The sequence below is a fragment of the Euprymna scolopes genome, chromosome 14 (genome assembly GCF_053919585.1).
Source record: "Euprymna scolopes isolate OS-2025 chromosome 14, ASM5391958v1, whole genome shotgun sequence".
NCBI classification, from domain to species: domain Eukaryota; kingdom Metazoa; phylum Mollusca; class Cephalopoda; order Sepiida; family Sepiolidae; genus Euprymna; species Euprymna scolopes.
Genome location: NC_136495.1, coordinates 123836811 through 123854131, shown reverse-complemented (window position 1 = coordinate 123854131; position 17321 = coordinate 123836811). Strand labels below are relative to the sequence as shown.

The following is a 17321-nucleotide window of genomic DNA, read 5'->3' as shown; positions in this document are numbered from 1 at the left end:
GTTGATTCATCAACAACAATCTAAGTTAGGTAATATGAAAAAGAGAAAAGTTTGATTATGATTAAGGAGAACAATATGATAGAATGCAGCCTTTCTATGTTAATTCTAAAAACGGAAGAAAAAAAAACTGTAACGCTTAATGTATTTAATTGTTCGGAGAACTCTAATATCACTGAAAACGTCCTCCATGGTTCTTCCTTACAATTGTCTCAATGGTCTTAATGTTACATTTTCATAAGATCTGAACTCTGCACTACTCTAACAATCTCGAACCTCGAAGAAATATCTGAATTTGAAATCGTTTTTATATTTTGACTATACGCTTCTCTAAGATTAGCGAAATCAAGGCCAAATTAAATGACTTCTCTTATCCGTACGCTTGAACAGTGGTCTTGTTTTGTGAATTAAAATGGCTAAGTTAACTCTTTCGTATAATTAAGTATTTCATCATGACAAGTCCATAGTTATAACAAAGCTTGACAAAAGCTCATGGATTGCCATACTTGATATTCAAGATGATATTAATAAAATGATGATAATCTTGTGGGACACCTCTGAGTTTATTCGGTTGATTCCGGTAGATACACACGATATTATTACGTCTATCGAGACTAAGTTTACAAAAAACATCGTGTTAAATGGATCAGTAGTGAAGCTCTTTTCGCCATTTTTAATTTGATCCGATACACTAGTTCAATCTATTTTCGTTTCTATGGTTTACATAAAACTTCTAAGAACGGAGTGCCGTGTCAACCCATAGTTTCTATGCACTAGTAAAGATACCCGCGCTCGTAGGGATGGAGGAGGGTGATCTGATTCAAATTCACAAAGAAGTTGGCCGGCGCCATGGTAGCGGCCCCCGAGATGGTGGCGAACTCCAACTTAGCGTGTACCAAATATAATCGTAACCTTTGATCTTGATCTTGGAAAATGATGTGTACCGCCCCTAGATTGAAGACTATTATCGTGCCAGGTTTGGTCATGATCAGGTCAGTGGTGTATGATGTAAGAGAGTTGTGCACACAAACACAAACATATACACACACGAACGCTATTACGATATAGAAGGACTCGTAAGTAATTCACTATTCAGTTTGAACCGCATTTTCAAACATTAGACGTTTGCTTCCTTTATGTTTAGAAAATATTCTGTATGCTCAGCAATGTGACAAAGGCTAACGTTTTCATTACGTCTTTAAACAATATTCATAATTCTCTCAAGTTTTATAGACAAAGACGCCATTATCTATACTAAAATCAAAACTATGAAAACTAAAAATAATATATATATATACACATATATATGCATATATATATACATATATATTCTGAGGCATATAATTTTGTTTCTGATAATTTTCTGAGTGCACGATTGAATGAAACACGTGTAAGACGTTTTTCATTAAATATAATTAACGTATTATGAGTGAGAATGAAATATCTCTTCTGGTTTTGTAATGTTGATTGACGATCTATCTATCTCATATATATATAATTCATGATGTTGACCATCTTATAATTTATTCTTTTAATTCGGTTGGCCTATACAGTGCTTGACAGTATCTGTTTCGTAGCTCAAAATCAATAACTTAATTATTATATCAATCAGTGAATTTATTATGCCTTTAATTCATCAGAACAAATATCAACCCGTAAAAAAAAGAATTAATAAATTTACTAATTATTAAATAGAATATTTTGGTAGAAGATTCATAAATTAATGTAGATTGTTGGTACGAATAAGTTAGTTTAATGACTTTGTTTGATAAAAGTCAAAATGGCGCAATGGAAGCATATTAAAGGTATATGCAGCTTCTCTCCCAATTTTCGGATTTTAATCATGTCAAATCACACTTCATTTCCTTTTGACAGATTGACTGTTGCTATTTCTTGTGATAACTTAAGGGCATAATAAATTCATTGATTGATATAATAATAATTAAGTGATTGATTTTGCGCTACAGAACAGATACTGTCAAATGTTGTATAAGTCAACTGAATTAAAAGAATAAATTATAAGATGGTCAACATCAATGAATTTTGGAATATAGTGTTTTGCCATTTATTCTTTATATTGCTCTGTAATTACGTTGAGCTTCTTAAATAAGGATTGGCATATATTTTAAGAAAATATATTTCTGCATATATAGATGTGTGTGTATGAATATACATGTATATATATATATATATATATATATATATATATATATATATATGGCAATGCTGCTATACAGAATATCCCTTGCTTCATTCTCGCAAGAATACGCCAGGCTTATGCATAAGCCTGACGAATTCTCACGAGAATAGAACAAGGAATATTCTGTGTAGCTTAATTTCCATATATATTCTTATAACTTACTACCTAGCTCTGTTGTTGAAGTAAATACTGGAAAAAATACGTATAAATTATATCTTCGTATTTTAATTTATGTGATTAAATGAAGTAATCATATATATATATATATATATATATACATATATATATACATATATATATATATACATATAACCTTCAGATAATATATATATATCAGAGAGGTTTTTTGATATTATGTAATTAACAAAGTTGTGTATACCACGCATATGTACTATATCGGTTACAATTATTAAAGGCATAAGGTGTTTAGTAAACATTTAGCAAATTTATTAGTAACAAATAAGTGACTCTCTCGAAAGCTTTTCCGTCATTTCTTCAGGCGACTGTGAAGATCAGTAGGCACATAATTTGAAACGGTATAAAGTTTTTTAAGAGATGATAGATGAAGATTTCTTCTAGCAGATTATTCTACTACATTAAGCTATATTTGGTATTATTTATGAAGTCGCCTGTCGACTGATCGCCTGTTTTCTACTAAGACTGTACATAAATTATATAGTTTATTATTCATCTTAGATACATGATTTGGACAGAAAAGAAGAGCAAGAGAGCGAGAGAAAGAGAGAGAGAGAGAGAGAGAGAAAGAAAGAAAGAGAGAGAGATGGGAGGCATTAATAATAAGTAATTTATATACTGTATTTCACAAATCTTAATACTTTCTAAACGAATTCACTAGGCTTGGGGATCTTGTAATATTATCTTCAGTTTCTGTTTTCCGGAAAGGGTGAGCTAGCTTGTTTGCTGCGACAAAGGTGAAATAGTACTGACGCTATTGAACATTTACAATTGCCTGTGGCTTATTTTATGCCATCAATTTATATTCCAATTACATTGCTGTTGGCCTTTTGGTCAAGATCAAAGTGTAGTATCTTTTCTTCAGATGCTGCAATTCATTTTCTTGTTCTCTTTCGGTGGAGGTGAAATCCTTCACGACTGAGACAATTTTTATTTTTTACCTTTCCTCCACGTTAAAAAACGACGCTGGTGTCTAACTCTGTCCCGTGGGGAGGCATAGTAAATAGGTACATTGCTGTTATATATTGTCCGTCTTTATTTTACTCCTATCAGTTTATTGTTTTGTATAAAGTCTTTAATCTGCTCTTTTCTTCGAATTTTTCTATAGCAATAATTTCACACCCGTCTACTATTTTCTATTATTGAAAACTGCTATGTCCTTCAGCTTCATTTTCTTTCTTACTTTGAGCCGGGACTTTCCTCTCCTTTCACGGTTTTCTCTGCTTGAGCAAAAGCACAGAAATCTAGGAAATTCTCGCGGTTAGTCTCGCCCCCTTTCCCATAAAACCAACCACGCCTATTACTTCTTCTTTTTCCTATTCTTCCTCTCCCAGCCCCTGTGTATTGACAGCAAACAGAACAGACTATCTGTCTTTTGGAGGGGAGTGCATTAGAGAAATGACTACTACAATTATCTGATTAATAAGTTCTTTGTAAATTCATTTGGCTTGAATATTAGTTTTTTTTGTATTGCCTTTTCACCCCAACAAGGCATAGTGTAACGTTTAGTATGGTTGGGGAAGCAGGAACCCGAAAAGGAATTCCAAAGTCTAGCAGTCCTAGGAAAGAAACTGTTAGAGTAAAAATTTCTTTAGCGGCGAGTTGTGTTTTTGAAACATATTCATATTTAGACTGTATAAAAATTAATGTATGCAATGAATTATATATTATTAAAACCTCGGTTTGAATCTGAAATGTTGTACTCCATAGCATTTCAAACGCTATTAAATGTACTTTATATAATTCAAGATTGAACAAGAATAGAAAATATACTATTCACCACAGTGTTGTAGTAAATAATGGCCAAACTTACCAGAGTTTTCAAGCCGAACGATAGTTTCGTGGATATTTATACTAATAGAGGAAGGTTCATTTGTTATAAAAACGTTCCCCACTAATGGAGAGTAACTATCTTTTTGTTACATGTGGTTAAGTCATATAAGAAAAGGGTCGGGAAGGAAGACTATTTTCGCAAGCTGGCTTTAGGCCAGCTACGCACGATATTGACTGATTTTTTTTCCAACAATGTTAAACACACGATAAAGTTTGATATTTTACATTTCTCAATTTTATATAGTCCAACTACTATTTGTAGTAGTAGTAGTAGTAGTAGTAGTAGTAGTAGTAGTACTTGATGGTAATGTTATTAGTAGTATTAGTTGTATTGCTTGTAGTATCAACACTTTTATACTATTGGAGAATAATCGAGGTAATCCTATACGTATTCAACAGTCGACTGCAGTCTAATTATTATTAGGTTATTGCATAAGTTTCCGCTGTTTTTTTTTTCTTTTGAGCAAAAGTAAGGTCGTGTAGGAAACAAACTCCAAATTTTTGTGTGAATCCCAGCGATGGCGTGAAACTGTCACAAAATCATATTTCATCTTTTCCCTCAATTCTCTACATGTCTGATGGGCATCTTCTTTCAAAAGAACTCTGAGTTGGTCTTCATCTATCTTGATTAGTCTTCCGAAAAGAGGAGCGTCACCGAGTTCAAAATTACTGTGTTTAATTCTGGTGAACCAATCTCGAACATATAGCGTTTTCTTCATATACGGCGGAAATATCCTTGGTCGCTTCACTAGCTTTTTTATCTCGGTTAAAAACGAAAAAACGCGTCGAAAATGTGATTTGTTTAATCTACTTGACAATCCATTTGTCGGTCCTGACAAACGAGAAAAAATAATATGAGAAAAAAACGATGACCATTATCTTGTGGAACAGAATGTGTGCTTTCTAATGATATATAACCCTTTGTCAAATATCAAAACATATTGTAGAACAACCACTTTTTTATGAAACGGCGTGAACTTATGCAACAACCTGATATAAGCACTTAATGAATATGTTGTACAGTAGAACCTCTGATTTAAAAATTACTAAGAAAATGCAGTGCAGTATATAATACACACGTATATCATCAAACAACATTATAAAACACATCGTCAATCAGGGCAAATACCATAACCAGGAACCGGAAAAACATCGTATACCACATCGTAACCTGAGAAAAACGTATCCTAGGGTCACCGTATCCCGGGGTCCTGCGAATTTTCGGATGTATATATAACGAGTGTATAGATACGCGCGTTCATACATATCTAGATTATATAAATATGCGTGTGTATGACAATTATGCTCGTATCGTCTAATGGTTATAAATGTTCGTTGTGTTTACACATATTCAAACAGAGTTAAGGTAACATGGACAAAGTAACAGAAATTAGTTCGGGACGGATCCAACAAATATGACACATAAACACACAATAGACGTTTGATAACGTATTACTAACCTAAAGTTGTGGCTCCCCTCGTCTCTTATACACTGCAAAAAGGCATTTTGCTGTGAAGCAGTAACAACAGGATTTCTTTTTGTTTATCTTCGTTTTTTTTTCTCATTTTCACAATTAGGAGGTGTCGCGAGGGATATCTGTAACATTTTATTCCGTTAGATTTTTAAAATGTATATTTTAGGTAAGCATTCCTTTCTTTCCAAACATTCTCTCTGTGTATCTTTATATATATATATATATATATATATATATATATATATATATATATACAATGAAAGAATATGTAATTAATAAAATCAACGTTGTATTTTAATGATACAAAGATTAATATGCATATTGTATGTAAAGATGCATATAATTTTTCCCCTATCACATATTATCGGAAGTACTTACCGCATGTAATTTCGTCACTTCCGTCGCCACAGTCATCACTGAGGTCACATACTCTAGAATTGTCTACACACCCCTTATGGTTGCATTGGAATTCTGTATTTGAACAGCTTTCTTTCGGAACTGCGAAAAGATGATGAAAATCATTGATTAAACAAACTCATTACATTATTGAATAAAATCTGTACTCTTAATAATCAAATGGAATTTAAAAGGGCAATAGATAATATCTGATAAATTATTTTCTTTTACCCCCACATATATATGCATATACTAGCAGGCCGCATGGTATTGCCCGGTCGTAAAATGTGCTTGAATAGGATATTTTGATTGATGCAGATTTCGTATTTAGTATTATATTCGACCCAATATATAGTAATGATTAAAAAAGAAAAAGAATCGTGCGCCACCACCGACAATAGAACTCAAAACGTTTAGCTTATGATTTACTTTTTCATTGGACGGTAACGCCTGAGCTATAAAGACATGTTTAATTCAAGGCTAAACATCAAAACATCAACCAATAGCTATTACGTTACGCATGCATATTTGTACTGCCGTTGTTCGATCTTCACCTAGTAAATTTCATTTTTTTCAATTTTCACATATTTGCACAAATTTTCCCAAATGCACTATATATTTTATGTTGCATGATTGTAGACCAAAAATTGACATAGGAGTTTGGTAGACGAAATGTTTTAAACATATATATATATATATATATATATATATATATATATATATATATATATATATATATATATATACTTCAGAATAAAATTATCTAATATATATATATATATATATATATATATATATATATATATATATATATAAGACACTGATAGAATTCAGATGAAAAATCCTGATAGATATTACTTGAAGTAATACTTTCAAGGAGATCCTAGCCAAAATGGAAAAGCTCAATATTTAAGAATAGAGCAATATATAAGTTTCGTGATTTAATTTTAAATTCTGAAAAAAAAAAAACATATAGAGACATACCCCCTTCTATATATTCCTTTTGTCAAGCAATAAATTCTTAAATCGAATATATGTCTCTATATGTTTTTTTTTCAGAATTTAAAATTAAACAACAGAACTTATATATATATATATATATATATATATATATAAAAGAAATAAAAATTACAATAAGTTTACCAAGGTAATCAAAATGGTAAACTTAAAATATATTATAAATATTAAAGAGTTAATATTTACAAGTAAAGTAATCTCAACCAGATGTAAAAGCTCAATAAAACCGAAAAGGAAATAGAGCTTATAATATGAACAAATGATTAATAAAACGTGTTAAAAGACATCTTGAAAAAGAGTTAAAAACATATTTAATTTTAAAAAGGAAGCACAAGATAAGTGGATAGTCCTTAATCCGCGGAGTTTCGAAGAAATACTCTCCTTCTCATCAGAGGGCAGGAATTAGCAAAATGCGGGATCGGATTTTGCATGTAAAAGTATTTAATGAAACTACAAGTAAGTCACAGATCTTACTTGGTTAAAAAAAAAGGGTGAGGTAAGGGGAATAGGAGGTAAAAGAAAAATGAAAAATACATATATATATATATATATATATATACACACACACACACTTATTTCGATATTTCAGGAGAATCATTATCTTATAAAAAATGAAATGATTCTCCTCATCAGCACAATAGGAATTTGACACCAAATTAATGATCAATTAGCGGATGTGGGTTCCGCATCGATTCGATGGGTAAATACTATTTTTAGGACTTAAAGATATAACGGAATCGTCGAAGAATACAATCAAGTTACTTCTAAAATATCATCCACTGACATCAAAAACTCTACTTTGGTTCGAGAGGATCTATTGCCCTTACTTCGGCCGACTGGTTAAACTTCATGTTTCACCCTAAATTATATTTATATAAGTAATTACATAGCATTATTTATGTTTCCTCTTAAAAGCAATTTTATTTACACACACAATCACACACACACAATCACACATACACACGCAATACAGGTATACACTCGCGCGCACACACACACACACACACACACACACACACACACACACACACACATATATATACAGGGTGGGCCAAAATAAGGGTCCTATTTTTAAAAATTCATAAATTCATTTAAGTTTTAAGAAGTGTTTTTCGGCCAAAATTTGTTTTGTTTATTTCAAAAAAATCTCGGAAGGGTCAGTCTACACACACATAAAGTTTGGTGAGTTTAACTTTTATTTTGTGGAAGTTATTCAAATTTAAAGATAGGACCCTTATTTTGGCCCCCACACACTGTATATATATATATATATATATATATATATATATATATATATATATATATATATATATATATATATATATAATATATTGAACTATTTATAGATACTTCCACTTTTTGGGAAAAAACTCCAAATATGTACGTTTCTGAATTATAAGATGAGGATTGGATATTCGTATTATTTGACTACTTTTATCATATTGAGTATAATTTTCACAACGTTTTCATCGATTTAACTTCCGAGCTTCTTTGAGTGTATGTTGTGGAATTCAGAAATTTAGACGAAATTTCGAATGAAAACTTTTATTTATGTCACGGGTGTAGCATGCTCTCGTTCCGTCAGACATGTCTGGATAGAGGCCCTAAGTGATTCGCCCTTGTATTTTTCGGTTGATCACACTGAGAATTGAACTTTTAACCTTCAGGAGAATATCAGTCCGCAAGAACCCGTGGTGCTGCGGTAAGAGTATATATGGAAAAATCAATTGTAAAAGTGATACTCTTCCTGAATGTCGATGTAACCTCCGATCTTACCCGCGTGAAGTAAATAAAGTGTTCTGTTCGAAATTCAGTTCAAATTCCCGAGTTTGACAAGATACAACTGAAGAAGGTTGGAGATTACATCGATTCACAGGTTGTGAAAATGACACTCCAGATAAGAACAGTATTCCGTAGAAGTCAAATAACCGAAATATTTAATTCATTTATCTTAGTAATTGCTATTACCAATTAATATGCATTCCAGTGTTCTTTTTTATTATTAACACTACGAGAGATTTAGAACGAACACACGCACTTTTAAGAAAAAAACTCTATTAAATCTCATGTTGCTGAACCAAAATTAATTCCAGTAGTTATACTAACGTTATAAGCTGCGAGTAATCGTGGTCTATTATATTCGTTCATTTCTCTCAGAATCTTTTGAAAACATAAAAGTTAATTAAGCTCACCTGGAAATTCACAATCTTGAAGTTCGATGTCATCAACAGCAACGAATCCATTATATGTGATAGTTCCCACGCTTTTAAATTGAAGCTGCAAAACAAAACGAATCTGAGTAATAAAACATTGTTATGGCAAACTGAATGAACTCTAAATCTAAGAAAGAAAAAAAGCGATTTACTTACTGCTGGATCGAGTTCATTTCCGTCAAGGTCGTTCATCCTCCCAGACTTAACTTTCTCTCTGAATAGGTATTCCATCCTCCCAGACTTAACAACGTCGTCCATCCTCCCAGACGTAACTTTCTCTCTGAATAGGTATTCCATCCTCTCAGACTTAACAAGGTTGTCAATCCTCCCAGACTTAACTTTCTCTCTGAATAGGTATTCCATCCTCCCAGACTTAACAAGGTCGTCCATACTCCCAGACTTAACTTTCTCTCTGAATAGGTATTAACTAATCATCCGAGGCGGTCTTGCGTCGTGCATATTTTAAGAGAACACAAAACGTTTTAACTGGTGTGTTGGCTTTTCCATATCTCATATCCCATTTGTCTAAACTCCTGAACTACGGATATAAAAGTAAACTGAGTTCAGGAATTGTCTCAGATCGCTAAATAGGAAAGGCTGAGAAGAGAGTCGTTGAATTCGGTCCAACGTCTGTAATTGCTTTTGTCTATACTATTCAAATAATTTGATTTGATTTTCTTCATGATTGTGATACTATATACCGTACGGCCTTTGGGTCAAGATCAAAGTTTAGTATCTGTTCTTCAGATGCTACACTTCAATTTCTTGTTCTCTGTTAGTGGAGGAGAAATCCTTCACGACTGAGACAATTTTTATTTTCGTTCCTTTTCTCCACATTAAAAACGACCCTGGTGTCTAACTCTGCCCCGTGGGGAGGCATTGTAAATAGGAACTTATGTTTTTATTCTTATCTCTTTAATAGAAAACATTTGTACAGAATACACACAAACATACACACACACACATGCATATATATATATGTGTGTGTATGTATATATATATACATATATATATATATATATATATATATATATATATATATATTCTGTACAAATGCCTTTATGCTTATTTTCTCTGTGAGGTTTGGATTTAATGCAACAATAACGAAAAGCTCACAATACTGATGTGATACTATGAACTGCTTAACATCATCGTTGCCGAAAATATAACGAATAAGTAAATGGCAGATGACGGTAAAATGTCCGGTAAATACATTCAACTTTCCAGAGGCTATGATGCCCTGAAAATTAGTTGTTAGCTTTTGTGTGATCGTATAGCACTAAGCAGAAAAAACAAAACAAATATCGCCAGTTCCAGTAGGCAGTTGGTGTAACTTAAAGAACTCGTTGGATATTTAGGATTTACGTGCAACAGGTGTGTTAATTTCAGTGAATGATGCGAGTTAAACAACTGGATTTAAAAGATAGTGATTAAAGCCAGATTTAGACGCAAGTTGTGTAAAATTCATTTACCCAATTTTAAATAAATAATTCAAAGTCTAATACTTGTTCTTGCTACTTGGAATATCGTCAATTGCATTGCATATATCCGCCCATTTTTATACCATGCTATGGACCATATTAAATTACTGAACTAATTTATTTTTTGTCTTCTGCAAACGACATTAGCCTAGCCGATCAGCAGCTAAGAGGATATCTGCCAATTACTCCGTCTGATTGTGGACTTTCGTATCTAGTGCATTTTTAACGCGGTCAATTGCTCCTTCTGAAGTTCCGGAGACTTCATTCAACTATTCAAAAACTTCCCTTTGTTACAAGGAAGTCTCTACTTTACTTGGCTCGAAGACTACTAGTGGATAACGGTTAATAAATGTAAATTGGTAGTATAGTAAATGTTAATGGTGTAGATAAGCAAAGGGACGGTTAAAGAAGAACATGTTTACATGGGATTTGAAGATTACCATATTGTAATCAGCCGGGAAGTAGGCCAGCAACTCTTGGAACAAAGCTTTGTTCATGGAATATGTGTTAAAATTTAAGCACATTTAGAGAGTAGGAAAATTGTTGATAGCGATTGTTACTAATCATGTGTTCGTTTTGTGAAAGTTTGACACGGGAAACCATATAAGATAATCAGATAAGCACTTTCCATGAAAATAACGATTGAAAAGAGAAAAGCTCGAAACGCCTTTTCTGTAAGAAAAAGGATGCAGGAAGGAGAAATGGACATCTTCTATTATGTTTCGAAACCGGTTTTGAACTCTCTCCAGGCAAGATAGGTCTTACCGAGCGGCTCCTGTCCAGATGTGACAATAGTATTCTATTTCAAGACGTATTTAGCTCTTATACATATAGAGAATTTCATTGGCAGTGAGATACCTCCTAGAGTGGTAGAATGATCCAATCATTTTTTTCCAGCGATTTTGACAAAAGATTTGATGAATGTGTTCCAATTAAGATCAGGAGCGAAGCTCAATCACAGAAGCTGGTCAACACATTCTGCTTCCCCAAGGAAAGAGCCATCCATTCTAATCGGGGCCATATTGGGGGTCAGAGGAATTATGATAAAAAGAAGGAATTTTAGTTTTAAATGCATTAAAATAAACTAGGCATATTTCCTCCAAGGTACCACGTGCTCAAGATCAGGAGAGGGAATCAAAAAGGTCTTAGTCATCGTCGGCCTTTGAAGTGTTGCCATAGATTGTGTTGTTTATTGTGCATAAAAGTCTACGAATGACTAAGAATATGATTTTAGAGAGAATTGATGAAGATCAATTTATGACTAACCCAGACTCCATTTTATGTCGGTGGTCTGGGGGGGCATATATGATGATAGCATACTACGACATTACCTAATTAAAAAAATATGGTTTGCTATATGTTTGCTAAAAAATACATCATGAAGCCTGCTTTGAAAATAAATACCTTAGATCGCTCTTACCTTGAAGGGTCTCGATATTTTCCCAATGTCAGCTGTGGCTTTAATCCATCCATCAACATCATTCTTCTCAGCTTGCCATAATTCTGTGATCTTTCCCCCTTCCAAAGCGGTTAACGCCAGAGAATGAAAATCTGAAATGAAGTCACAAACCATAAATGGATATATATATATGTGTGTGTGTATGTGTGTGTGCATGTGTGTGTGTGTGTGTGTGTGAACATAGGTACGTTGGTGAAACTCAGCGTAAATTACAAAAGAAGCTCTATGAACATAAAAGAGATATAAGAAATAGCAATTCTCTAAGTGCATTATTCTCTCGTTCATTGCAGCATATTCCTGCCTTTGACTTCAAGTAAGCAAAAATAGTTAAGTTTATTTCAAATAAACCACTCTGGAGACTTCTGGGATCAGCGACTATCGCAAATGCAAGCACAATTAAACAACGCGCCGATTTCTGTAATGTAGCGCCGTTAATAAATAAACTTCTATTAAAAGAACATAGTTTAATTGTAGACACAGATAAACCCTCTCATACCATAGACACAACCCACTCTATTAATTAATACATATAATCTTAATCAAAAAATTGTTATAACAAAAAAACCCTCAATATCATTTCAGTTACACACCTATATTTGAATTTAACAGACCTATTTTTTCCAGAAAAAATATTAACTGTGTCACATCTTTCAAAAATATGACGTTATTAAAAAATCTCTCTCTCTCTCTCTCTCTCTCTCTCTCTCTCTCTCTCTCTCTCTCTCTCTCTCTTTAACAACGCCACTTATCACATTTTTTTGAATTTCCAACGTTTTTTCCGTTGCTAGAATGAAACAGCGTCACACTTTTCGCAAGAAAATTTTTTTTTAAATATTTGGACTGGTGTTTTTTTTTTATTTCATTCATCCAGAGGAATCTCGAAATAAAGACAAAACGTTGATGAACGCCTTACTCGGTTTGTTCCTTTTTATTTCTCTATTTCTTCGGAATACTATTTCTATTTTACTCCTCATATATATATATATATATATATATATATATATATATATATATATATATATATATATATATATAGGTGTGTGTGTGCGCGCGCGTGTGTGTGTTTTTGTATGTGCGTACGTATAATCAAAGTGAAACACCGGTTCCCGTTAGATCACCGAAGTTAAGTAACGTTAAGCCTGGTCAGTACTAAAATTGGGGACCATTTGGAAATCCTAGGCGATGTATATGCTCTCCGCTTATCTCGGCATTGTTTCCAGTCGCCCTGAGCCTCCACTTGCCACTGGCATTTTACACTGTCGACTCAGGAGAGGAGAGATTTAGTTTGAGATTGGGCAAATCTTATCACAAAAAATACCATGCGCAGGCACCTTTACAGTATTCATAGTCTGGCAAGAGTGAAAGACGCCACAATGTGTGTGTGTGTGTGTGTGTGTGTGTGTGTGTGTATGTGTGTGAATCAGGGGTAGGCAAACTTTTCATTGCAAGAGACATTTTTCAACATTGAATTTTATACAACTGCACAATATTATAGAATCACATTCAAAATTATAAGTTCCACAATAGTTAATATTTAAAATGACTTGGCTTAACTTGACGCGACATTCGCCCAGGATGCGTTGCGTAGGCTCCTCCTGTATAGCCCACAGCGTCTCGGATTTATGCAGTTTACACACGGCGGTTTGCAGCAGCCAATGCAGTGAAGGACAGCCATTCTGACACCAACGATGAGCACTTTAGATCTGTGGATCAGAGTTAGGTTCGACGTCAGGCTTGATGATGTGTAACCACGTTTCCAGCTGATCTTTTTCAACCTTGGAGTGGTGCTGGTTGAACATTTTATTGCATTGCCTCTCAGAGGGTTTTCCCAAAGATGATGCCGGTCAAGAGGAGAAGATGCGCGTTATAAAACCGTTTTTGATTAATATAATTATTTCAATCCTGACCTACTTTAATCTATCACGATATCACGGGATATGACATGCAATCTAAAACCGAAAATAGAATGCCTACAATTCTCTAAAGGCGCAGTCACAAACAAAAATCTCCTACAGACGATTGGGGGCGGTACATATTCCTAGGTCTCGAAACAGCTATAGACACACTACGGTATCATCTGCTAGTAAACAAATTAGATCAGACAGCAAATAATCACGACTTAAACTACAAAGATCCACGTAAAACAAAACGGCAATCCGATGCTCGATTTTTTAGTGATACAGAAGGAATAGGATTACCTGATGTCATCAGCAGATCGGCTATGAGAGCTAAAAACTATCGTAGACTCGATTCAACTTTCAGAGAAAGTAACCCCCCTCCCAACTGTAAAAGTACCGCTAATAGCAATTATACTAATAAAACTATGAAAACGGATCAGTCAGAAAATACGTCAAATGACGGACATAGTAACGGATAACAAGGGACTTTAATCGAAAGAAAACCATCCACTAGAAACAGAAAACAGAACTAGAGAATCAAACGTCGATTCAAAAACAGTGGTTCTGAAGCTACTGTTATTCATTTTATCGATTTCAATAGAAGAAATAACACGAAAGTATCGACAAAACAAGTGTGGTCAATCTTTACGTTCTTTTTCTAATTGTTATGAATTAAAATGTTATAAATTTAAATGACACTTTTAGTAAACTATTATTATACTAGCAAAATAAACGATTGAAAAATTATTCGTGTCCATATCGTGCAAAATGAAATAGGAAAAACCAAAAATAATTAAATATTTATCAAGATTTTATCTTTATTTCAATACTTCCTCGGGATTACTGATGCATCTCAAAATATTTAGTGCGTTGGTGTTATTTTCCGAAATAGATCTAGCGTTGTAATTGTTTAAATACATCATGATGATGACGACTTGATGTAAAGATGGAACGATATTTAATATATAAGTAGTTTTGTTTTACTTTTTTCATTTTCCATCGGATTGCAATATTATTTCCATGATTAATATTAATAGCGTGAGACTCTTCATGAATACGGAAATTGATACAAATTACACTGTTTTATGGAAATTACTCCTGACAAGGTATAAAGCCACTTAATGGAAGGAGCTAAAATATTTCAATTTCAAAATCTAATCAATGATGTTATATAAAAAAAACATCACTCAAAGTACGTGTAGACTAAAAGACGGTATAAATAAAACTACGAGATTTACAAAGCTGCGGAGAGTAAACCTAAGATTTGCTTATTGCTCTCTTTAAACGTACAAAAATAGAAATTAGGGGCGTGAGGCTCTTCATGTCTATAGAAAATAAACCAAAATGCCCTTTAAAAGTCCTAGAGATGACGTGCATATTCTAGGATATCCATATGTAATGCATGTTGGAACATAATAAATTATCTAAAAATTATTTTCTGTTTTGCTTAGGAGACTGTCAAGTGGTCTCTCTCTCTCTCTCTCTCTCTCTCTCTCTCTCTCTCTCTTATTAATATTAAATAATCCGCAAGGTTGTATTATCTTTTCTGAACAAAAGATCAATTGAATAATCTAAATAAATTATGGTAGTCGAGATGTATGGGTAATATTAATATAGTTTGAAAAAGTCATCGTTAATTCGTTAGATGAGAAGTCAAACAGAAAAAACTATGATGAGAAAATGAAAAGCCATATATATATATATATATATATATATATATATATATATATATATATATATATACAGACGGGATCTTTTCATTCTCTGCATCCTTGCTATTTCTCTCTATTGTATTTCATTAGTGACCGTCGATTGTATGGTTAATTAAGATGAATAAACTCTTATTTATGAAGAATAAAACACAAAGGGACGTTCGCTGAGTTTCATGATTTTATTTGGAGAGAATTTATTAGAGAGAAATTAGTTATCATTATAATTTACTTTTTAATCTTAATTTCCCCACTTGACGAAATGAATGACGTGCCCGTACAGAGACATCATATACATTCACTAACATTATCAGGTCTCCAGCATTGGTCATGGCTCATTCGCATAGCTTCTATTGAGAGAGTGAACTAGAAACCTTAGTTTTCTCTCGCTCGAAAACGTCACATAATTCCTCATTCGTCGCCGTTCTACTCCGGTTTAGTCGACACCGTTTGACTCCTATCCCCTGTTTCAATTTTACGCAACCCGTTTCTGGGAACGAATTTGTTTGCATATTAAGGTAATTCTGACATGCACTAAAGTTGACCCTCATGAAAATTCTGACTAGCTAACATAATCGCTACTGACAAAGGGTCCGTATATATAACAAAACTACCGATTGCCAAAACGATAAAGTGAAGTAAAAAATAAACAACAAAAACACTACAGATGAATTTAAGAGTAAATATATAAACTACTATACTTACCGATTTAATACTATTAGACTCGACTAGTGTTCAGAAAAGCTGGATAAACTAACACTATTACAGTTCATAACTAAAAAGTGAATGAATTTTATATATTTATAAACGTGCAAATAAAAAATAAGAATACTTACTCCTGCCAGACATATAATACCAGAAATTTAATTGGCAGGTGGCACTTGTTTGTTGCAGCGCCCTGTTCTGTAGTATAGCATAATCGCCATATCTGGCATTAAATGCGTTGGCATATATATACCAGCCTAAAAGAATAAAGAAAGATAGTAAATAAAAATATATAAAAATTGGAAATAATATGGGATATGAATTAAACAGGACATTAAATAATATAATAACACAAAAGTTATAAGTCCCAGCCATAGTCTTCTTCTTGAGTTATTTGTCTGTGGCGAGAAAAATAAATCCGGTTTTCCGATATTAATACATTTAAGAGATAAATTCCTTTCTCTAAAGAACGTTTTGATTTCTGCAGTCCTCGTGAAAGAATATACGCCGCCTTTACCATTGCTTCTGACAAGACATAGTTCAACTAATACTTATGAAGCCATTGCTTTGCATTAAAAGTATGATCGCACCAGAAAGCAATGCTTAATCAATATGCAAAATTCAGCTTTGTATATCATTTTGTGAAGTTACAATCGTAGCTAAAGAAAAAACTGTTATCTGCAAAATAATAATTTTAGTTGGACTAAATTTTGAAGCCCCAAAATCTATATAAAAAGTAGATT

General features: G+C 33.1%; 1 protein-coding gene across 1 annotated transcript in view; it reads right to left on the bottom strand.

Moving 5' to 3' along the window:
* The window catches only part of LOC145292801 (MAM and LDL-receptor class A domain-containing protein 2-like), a 228899-nt gene that overhangs the window by 63419 nt on the left and 148159 nt on the right, over nucleotides 1-17321 (bottom strand). The window contains exons 45-48 of the mRNA XM_080138841.1: nucleotides 16710-16835; nucleotides 12228-12358; nucleotides 9306-9390; nucleotides 6079-6198 (exon numbers count right to left, since the gene is read on the bottom strand). Of these exons, the coding sequence (XP_079994967.1) occupies nucleotides 6079-6198; nucleotides 9306-9390; nucleotides 12228-12358; nucleotides 16710-16835 (462 nt within the window). The remainder of the gene's footprint in view (nucleotides 1-6078; nucleotides 6199-9305; nucleotides 9391-12227; nucleotides 12359-16709; nucleotides 16836-17321) is intronic.